At 35.3% G+C, this 8495-nt stretch overlaps 2 protein-coding genes across 2 annotated transcripts; one reads left to right on the top strand and one right to left on the bottom strand.

Annotated features, from left to right (window-relative positions):
- Nucleotides 1–578: 578 nt before the first annotated feature.
- Nucleotides 579–1731, bottom strand: LOC11429951 (zinc finger protein 1). The gene has a single exon (XM_003603265.4). It carries the CDS (start codon nucleotides 1534–1536, stop codon nucleotides 850–852), a length of 687 nt encoding a protein of 228 aa, XP_003603313.1. The 5' UTR covers nucleotides 1537–1731; the 3' UTR covers nucleotides 579–849.
- A 2205-nt stretch (nucleotides 1732–3936) lies between these two features.
- LOC11436036 (two-component response regulator ARR12) lies at nucleotides 3937–8495 on the top strand. Its single transcript, XM_003603264.4, has 6 exons — nucleotides 3937–4224; nucleotides 5250–5402; nucleotides 5538–5936; nucleotides 6180–6256; nucleotides 6343–7467; nucleotides 8116–8495. The coding sequence occupies exons 1-6, from the start codon at nucleotides 4113–4115 to the stop codon at nucleotides 8185–8187; spliced, it is 1938 nt and encodes a 645-aa protein (XP_003603312.1). The 5' UTR covers nucleotides 3937–4112; the 3' UTR covers nucleotides 8188–8495.

Raw genomic sequence — 8495 nt, 5'->3', positions numbered from 1 at the left:
CAGACTATACTTCAGCGTAAATTAAATTAATTCACATGGGGTATTTTGGTTAGTTTGTGTGGGAGTGAGCAATTTTTTATGAAAGAAGATCAATTTTCATTACACCTGGATATATGGGTTCTGCTTTGAAAACCCGACCCAAACCAAAACAATATAGGCCCAGTCTTACTGTATGGGCTTTCGGGTTGCACAATTAGAAGGGTCTTCTGTTTGACAATTACTTTTTTGACATTCAAAAGTTTCTAATAACGCAAGTAAATTACTAAAATACCTCCAGCGGCAGTTAACTACCGTTGGGTTATAACTAGAAAACCGATAGCAATTAAATGCCGCTGAATTTTTTTGTCTTTTATTTGTGTTACTAAGACATATCAAATGTCAAAAAAGCAATTGTCCTTATGGTTGGCCTGACTCGAGTGGGTCGGGTCGGATTTTAAAAGTCTAATTTGATTTTATAAGATTCACCTAATGCCATAGTGGAAACGAAAAATAACTGTCTAGAGAAGAAAAGGATTTCACAACATTTCAAGTGATGAACGTAGCACATCTTAGTTAGCTTACCGGAATTTCAACAAGAATTTATCAATTCAAAAATAACAACATTTTTTACTAAAGAAAAAAAAAATTGGATAAGGGAGTTCATTAACTGATCATTAAGAGTCTTGAACTTCCCTTAAAAAAGTTTACACAATATGTTATTACAAACAATTGGAAAATAAATTTTGCCAAATGCTAACTAGCTATATATTAATCAAGAAGCTAGTTGTGACTAATCTATATTATAAGAGCACATGCTTAGAGCTTTAAGGATAAGTCAAGGTGCTTCACCTCTTGTTGATGACTAATCTTCTAGTTCAAACCAGTTCCTGAATTGACCATGTCCTTTTTAACCTCTTCGAATCTACCAACACTACTTTGTGATAATAATCCTGTTTCCTGCAAAGTTTGCATCAGCAGCTTTCCTCTTCCAGGTTGTTGATTCATAAGGGGTCTTGACCAACCATGATATCCATAATAAGTGCTTTCAGTTCCAAAGCCATTGGATGAAAAATTATGAATTGGCTTTTGAACAATAGAGTGCACCTTGATTGAAAGTGGTCTCATACTATTACTGTTAGCACCATAGAGTGGTAGTAGAGATGCCATATTTGCATAACGGTGGTGAAGATGATTATGAAGAAATGAGGTTGTTCCTGTTGCTGAGAACATCGTCCTCCGTCCTCTTTTTGCAATTGACCTCTCTCTCTTGTGAGCATTTTGATGTCCCCCAAGTGCTTGTGAACTGAAGAATTTTCTCTTGCAGTAGTTGCAAGTGAAAAAACGTGGCTCTGAAGTTGATTCAGAGCCACAAGTGAAATTTTCTGAGGATGTTTTAGAAGAATTATCTATGTCCAAACATGTAACTAAATTTGACATTGAATTGCACCCAAGATCACAATCATTGTTAGGAACATTCAGATCAAATGAAGTATCTACCTTTGCCTCCTTTTCTTCTTCCTCAAAAGTTTCATGTGGATTCTGCAATGGCATTTCCATTGTAGATTTTTTTTGGGGTAATAGCTGCTACACTTACCTTTAAAAAGTATATAGGAGTTTGACACGTGATGTATTCTTTTTAATATAAGGTTAAATTTATGTTTTTTCAAATGTCAGAAAAATTAATGGAATTGTTGTGCTTCATATAGTAACAAATAGTTTTGATTGAGATTGAAAATTCTGTAGATGAGTATGACCGTGTGGGTGGCTGGATAGACAAAGACTCATGCATTGATAAAAATGGCCCACAACACAAACAAGTAGTAGTCGAGTGTTTCTATCATCAACATCAACAATTTAAATGAGGCATGTGGTATGTGCTCGTATAGAGACAGACATATATTGTATTTGAGGCATTATAGTCTTGGAATTGAGCAATAAGGTATCGTTTGGTTTTGGCCTTTGGGCGTATCAAGAGGACCAAAAATAAGTGATGCAATCACGCATGATAAAAAAAGGAGACAGAGCCAAACATTATGGTTTGTCATGTACATGAATGTTACCAATACCAAACAAACTTCTTATTTACTTAAACGTCTATCAGCAAGGACACCATGTCCCCATTCGTTGTTGACGTTTCCCTTTGCATCTTATACTACCTTTTTCTTTCAAATGAATTCTCCCTCGTGTTACCGAAATCCCGCATTTACGCAATCATCACATTGATAATCATTAGATCACCATTGGATGATGGTGATTTCAAATATATTTTAGATTATTTTAAAAACCAAAATCCCGGCCTTAAAATTTACACCATTTGAATCTTGATCTTATTGTCACTAAAATGGTGACCGCCTGAACGTGATAAAGAATCAAAATTCCAACATCCAACACAGCTTAAGCATGATAGCTCAATTGATTAATCTTCCACAATCACAAGGCAGTTTACATAATTTAGATTATCAAACTTGCTAGCCCAATTTGAAATGATCACGGTTCATGAGTAAGTTTATATATGATTCCATTTTAGCATATCACATCGTTAGCTGTCTGATAAGTGCATAGGAACCAAATATCTTTCAAAGATTTCGCTATCTTTAGTCCAAACTATCTTCCACATCCGAAATCCCCCAAAAAGATTGTCACAATGTTTGATTTTGATGCATTCCCTCCACTTTCTTCCAATGAAAAAAAAAATCTTTAAATTAGATATCCATATATCAAAGTACTCAAAAGATGTCCACTTTTAATCCACCAATCTTTTCTCTTCTCTTCTAGTCACTCATACAATTCAAATGATCAAATTATTGATAGCAAGCGGGCATCAAAATCATCTACCAGGTGTGCTTGCATGACTAAATGTATGTGGTTCATATTGAAGTAAACAGTCAACGTTGATACAAGTTAAAGTGATTTTCTCTCTCTCTCAATATAAACATAGAATGTTGATGACAAGTCAAAACACCTTTTTTTTTTTTTTTGAATAAAAATCAAAACACTTGTTGTTGGGCTATTGTTGTCTTTAATTAACTGATTTTTTTATCTTTACAAAGTAATGTAAAATTAACCGCATAATTTATTTTTTAAAACTCGATATCCAACTCTCGAACAAACTAGATCATCTTCAATATCCTCTAATAGAAGTCTATCTTAAAGGCAGAATAAACTTTATATGCATTAAAAAAAACACATTCAGTAAACTTCATATAATTATTGAAAATCATCATCATATGATATGCCTTTCATTTTTCCACCAAGCCTCAACCCACTTCCCTCTCATTAATAAGTGATTGTCTACGTGTCTCATCATAGTCACACTTAAATATTTGTTGACTTTACCTTTATGTGACATTGCCATGGTTGAATGAGATCCTTCATGGTTCATTATGAATTACTGCCACAGACTCCTACTCCCTATATAGCACAAGGTTCCTACAGAGAACTATGCAGACTTACTCAATCTATGACAACCAATTAATTCTAAAGATGATGCATTCAGCACCATGCACTCTCTCTACCTTTTAATTTTCGTACCTCATCACAAGTACACTATCCTACCCAATTCACCACCCTATGGAGTTTTTTTTTTTTTTTTAAGTAATTGAATTAACATTTTAATTTTTAAATATCAACTTTTAGGTTATTAATTAATGTAAAACAGCCTTTAATTTCAGAAACAATTTTAACATTTTGTAATAAATACTAGCAAATGTTTCTTGTACCAAATGATTGACTGATTTCCTAAGCATAAAGCCCATGTGGCAGATAGTGGCCCAGCTGGTGTTTTGGACCCAATACTCAAATTGGATTATGAAAATAATCCCGTTTGCATTAAATAACGTAGAGTGGCAGTATGCATGAATCATGACCGTCCAATCCAACTCAGATTCCAATCCAGGTTGTAGTACATCCACTTTTTGGATTATTACAGATTCCACCAACCCCATTTTTCGCTCTCTCTCTCTCAATTATTATTATTCATTCATTCATTCCCATTTCATTTCCCTCGTTACCTAAATACTAAAATTATTCATTTTTATTTATTTATTATTACCATTACCACTCTTTTCTCTGTTTCATAGCTTCTGTTCTCAGTAGTCACTGATTTGTGCGTAGTTGAAGAGAGAGAGAGAAAAATGGTTGATTCCGGTGACCGTTTTCCTATCGGAATGCGTGTTCTCGCCGTTGACGACGATCCAACTTGTCTCTTGGTTTTGGAAACTCTTCTCCGAAGATGTCAATACCACGGTCAGATTCGGATCTAGTGTTTTTTATTTTGATTAAAGTTTTCATTTTTATGCTCTATTTATGTGTATAATCAATGTATCATGATAATTCATAAGTCAATCATATGCGTAGAGATATGATTTATTTTTAGTTTATAATTATTTAATTGCAATTCCAGAAATTCAAATAAAAAACATGGCTTTATGATCAAATCTAACTGGGAAATGGAGTTAGGTAGAAATTAACGATATTGTGTAGATGAAAAAAGATGAAAAAAAGTCATGTATCAGGGTCAAAGGTTCCAAATTCATAGTGTGTTGACTTATTTTGACTAACTCCCTGTGATAGTATAAAGAAACAATTTTTACAGTTTTTATGTAGAGTTTATTCTTATTTCGTCTGCGGTTGTAAAAGCAGCTTCTGCATAGATTCTTATATGATAAACACTTATTGAGTAATCACTTAATTATGTGCTTGCTTGGGTAATGTATCCAAGCATATTTTTACTAGATATGTGAAGGAAATCCTGTAATTGGAGCTTCATTTCTTGTAGAGGTAGTACCGTAGTAGGAAAAGTTGCTCATCGTGAGTAAAATATTTCATTTTGTTTAGTGGCTTTCGACTGAATATGCACTTTATGATCAACCATTTTTAGTTTTGGTGTTAATCCTCTTGCTCTCGAGGGAAGGACCCCTCTCAAGGGGAGGCCTCCTAATATTCCGGAGTTAAGTCAGGGAGGTAATTGAACTCGGGTTCCACCCGTGAATCAAACTCGGGTTCTCTCAAATGATTCGTCCTAGGGGGGCTCCTTAACCACTTGATCCTAATCATTTGGTTATAGTCAACCATTTTTCTTTTCTGGTCTCTTTTCTTGTCTTTGCTCTTGTAACTGTTGTTGCTTAGATTTCAGGATCCTGTATTTCTTCATGATTAGTAATTTTCTTTGACAAACATTTCACAGTTGCTTTCTTATTGGATGTATATTGTAAATGTGATGTGAACTTTGCTTGTTCAAAGTGATACTTATTTCTGACTGGGGATTGCAGTAACCACAACTAGTCAAGCAATAACGGCGTTGACCATGTTGAGAGAAAACAAAGACAAGTTTGACCTGGTAATCAGTGATGTACACATGCCGGACATGGATGGATTTAAGCTGCTTGAACTTGTGGGACTTGAAATGGACCTTCCCGTCATAAGTAAGTGGGGATCTGTCATGTAATCTTTGGCTGTTAATTTTTTTCTTCTTTTTCTATTTATTCATTTTGACTATTGTTTATTGATACGACTACTAATCAATGATACTTTTGGTTTTATAAAATGTTTGATTTCAGTGTTGTCTGCATATGGTGATACAAAGCTGGTGATGAAAGGAATTTCCCATGGTGCCTGTGATTATCTGCTGAAACCTGTGAGATTAGAGGAGCTAAAGAACATTTGGCAGCATGTAATTAGGAAGAAGAAGTCTGATCCAAAGGAGAAAAACAAAACCAGTAAACCAGACAAAACTACTTCTGACAGTGGCAGTGGACTAAGATCTGCAGGAGCAGAAAATTCAGATGAAAATGGAAAGCTGACTAAGAAAAGAAAGGATCAGGATGAAGACGAAGACGAGGATAAAGAGAATGGTAATGACAATGAGGACCCATCAGCTCAGAAGAAGCCTCGGGTTGTTTGGTCTGTGGAGCTGCACCGCAAGTTTGTTGCTGCTGTTAATCAGTTAGGCATTGACAGTATGTTCTTCACTCTGCCTGCAACACAAACAATTTTTATATCTTATCAATTTCCTCGAGCTTTACTGAATTTTATTTCAAATTTTACATTATCAAAATGTTTTTGAATATCTGGTTTGATGTTTATTTTAAATCCTAGGTTTAAAATGACTTATGATGATAGATGCCACTTGGGATGAATTTCATTTCTGAATCATCACTCAAATTTAAGCCATGTCATAAAGTATGTTGTTTTACTTGCAGAGGCTGTACCCAAAAAAATTCTTGATATGATGAATGTCGAAAATATTACAAGGGAGAACGTGGCAAGCCATCTCCAGGTATTTTTCTAGTTCTTTACACTTTAATTTATGCAAGTTAAACCCTTTCTTTCACTGAATGTTTCTGGTTTATGAAATGGCTGCAGAAGTATAGACTTTATCTGAAAAGAATTAGCTGTGTTGCAAACCAACAAGCTAGTATGGTGGCAGCCTTAGGGAGTGCAGATCAATCTTATTTGAGAATGGGTGGTTCTGGACATTTTCACAATAATGCTTTCAGATCCTTTTCACCTAGTGGGATAATTGGTAATCTGAACACTCCAACTAGTCTTAACGGGCATGGATTTTCTCCTTCGGGACTACTTCAGTTGGGCCAATCACGTAATTTAAACAATTCTTGCAATGATCAACTTAAATTCCAGTCAGCCATAACTCCCGTTAATCAGAATATTCTTCAGGGAATGCCAATGTCCATAGGGTTTGATCACTTGCAAAACAGCAAGGGTGTTATCTCTGTTCAAAACCTGAATACTGATGTGAAAACAACTTTTCCCATTCCAAATAAATTCCCGGATCAAAGGCCAAGTTTTGCCACCTCTAGTTCTCATCCCCCAAGTCTCGGTATCTCAAACAATGGCTTGATGTTGGATACACACCCTGAAAGAAAACACGGTGGTATAGGAATAGGATATGGAAGTTCATCTTCTTCAGTAGCCTCTCAACATTCAGAATTTTCTTTCTCTATGCTGGATCAAGGTAGGCACGGTGGTAATTGGTCAAGCGACGTGCCAATATCTGGAATCCAAACAAATTCTTTCTCTTCAAGTGAATGTTTTAGACAGACAGCTGTTCCTCCTTCAGATAACATGGCTTCTTTGCCCTTGCAAGCAGGGTATTCTGGTGGTTCGTTGCCAGATATGCACTCCCAAGGAATGATTTTTACTAATTCACCTGAGTATATAAACGGTAATTTGCCATTTCAAGGATGGGAAGACCGTAATCAGGATGCTACTTACCACTCAAATGTTACTTGTGGGTCAATGAACTCTCTTGCTCCAGTTAACGGTGCCGTTGTTCCACCAGGCCAGACAGCAACTGAATCCACCTTGGATACTAAATTTTTTAATCCCATACAAATGAAGCATGCTGGATTTGCTGAGTTAACTGAATGCAGCTCATCAAGACAATCTCCAGCTAATATCATAAGCCAGCAGAAGTTTTCTAATAATCTTGGTTCGCTGGAATACTTGGCGAGTTCAATGATGGGACAGGTAATAACACTTTTGGAATATAATGTTGGTTTTCCCATAAATGCTTCTATATGGCTTCTTTAACATATTGACTACAGCCAATTCCTACATGCTTCTGATTCAGTTATCTGGTAATGTATCGATATACAATTACATGTATATTTTTTTTTTTGCATATGGTTGATACTTGATACCATCTCAAACATTATTTCCTTGACCACACATACTGATTAGATTATAAAAGTACAATCAGTGGCTTTAGAAAGACATGTACTCCAGTCAGCATGGTTATATTTGTCTTATTCCCGAAAGAAGACTTAAAATCATTACATCGTCAGCATTGAAATTCAAAGATTTAAATTGGTGGAACTCTGTATTGTTGAAACTTTATGAGCCATATGTTCTTTGCGATGGATCTGCTAGCCAATTAACCACCGTAACTTTCGATGTACTTTAGAACATTCACATAGGATGAAAACATTATGTTTTTCTATCCTGGATTGGTACAATAACTTGTCCATTGAGTATATAGCATGTTGTTTTATTTAACTTAGGTTAAGCATTTTAAAGTATGCAATGCTCGTTTGGTTGCTGTATCTTGTTTTTGCCCCTTGTCCTAAATATTTTGCTTCCATAGTAGTAATTTGATACCATGTTCATGACATGCAGGAGCAAGATAAGATGAAATTGTTGGGTGGAGACTTCATATGCGATAATTACTCCGACGGGGTATCTTTGTGACAGGAGTTTTGGAACTACATTCAGCATCATGTTGTCCTCGTTGATGAATTCTAGATTGATAATTCCTCCTCTCATGTACACATGCTATTTAACCAGTTTTGTCCTAGGAGTTTTCTTTGTGGGATTTAGCTTCTCCTTTTCTTTTTCCAGAGTCAAGTTCTCTAGAATTCTCAATTGTGTGCTTTAAAATAAGAAGTTAATGAGAAATATAAAGTGTATCATTAAATTTCTCATTAGTTTAATGTTTAAGAAATGGATCTTGATAAATTACTCCCTCCGTCCCTAAATAGATGACCTCTTTGACAATA

Source organism: Medicago truncatula, chromosome 3 (genome assembly GCF_003473485.1).
Source record: "Medicago truncatula cultivar Jemalong A17 chromosome 3, MtrunA17r5.0-ANR, whole genome shotgun sequence".
In the NCBI taxonomy this organism is placed as follows: Eukaryota; Viridiplantae; Streptophyta; class Magnoliopsida; order Fabales; family Fabaceae; genus Medicago; species Medicago truncatula.
This window is presented reverse-complemented; position numbering and strand designations above follow the sequence as displayed.

Coding starts and splice junctions, on each gene's coding strand:
- LOC11436036 (XM_003603264.4), top strand. CDS start 4,113: ATGGTTGATTCCGGTGACCGTTTTCCTATCGGAATGCGTGTTCTCGCC. Junction 5,403..5,537: donor AATGGACCTTCCCGTCATAA/GTAAGTGGGGAT, acceptor GTTTGATTTCAG/TGTTGTCTGCATATGGTGAT. Junction 5,937..6,179: donor TAATCAGTTAGGCATTGACA/GTATGTTCTTCA, acceptor TTTTACTTGCAG/AGGCTGTACCCAAAAAAATT.
- LOC11429951 (XM_003603265.4), bottom strand. CDS start 1,536: ATGGAAATGCCATTGCAGAATCCACATGAAACTTTTGAGGAAGAAGAA.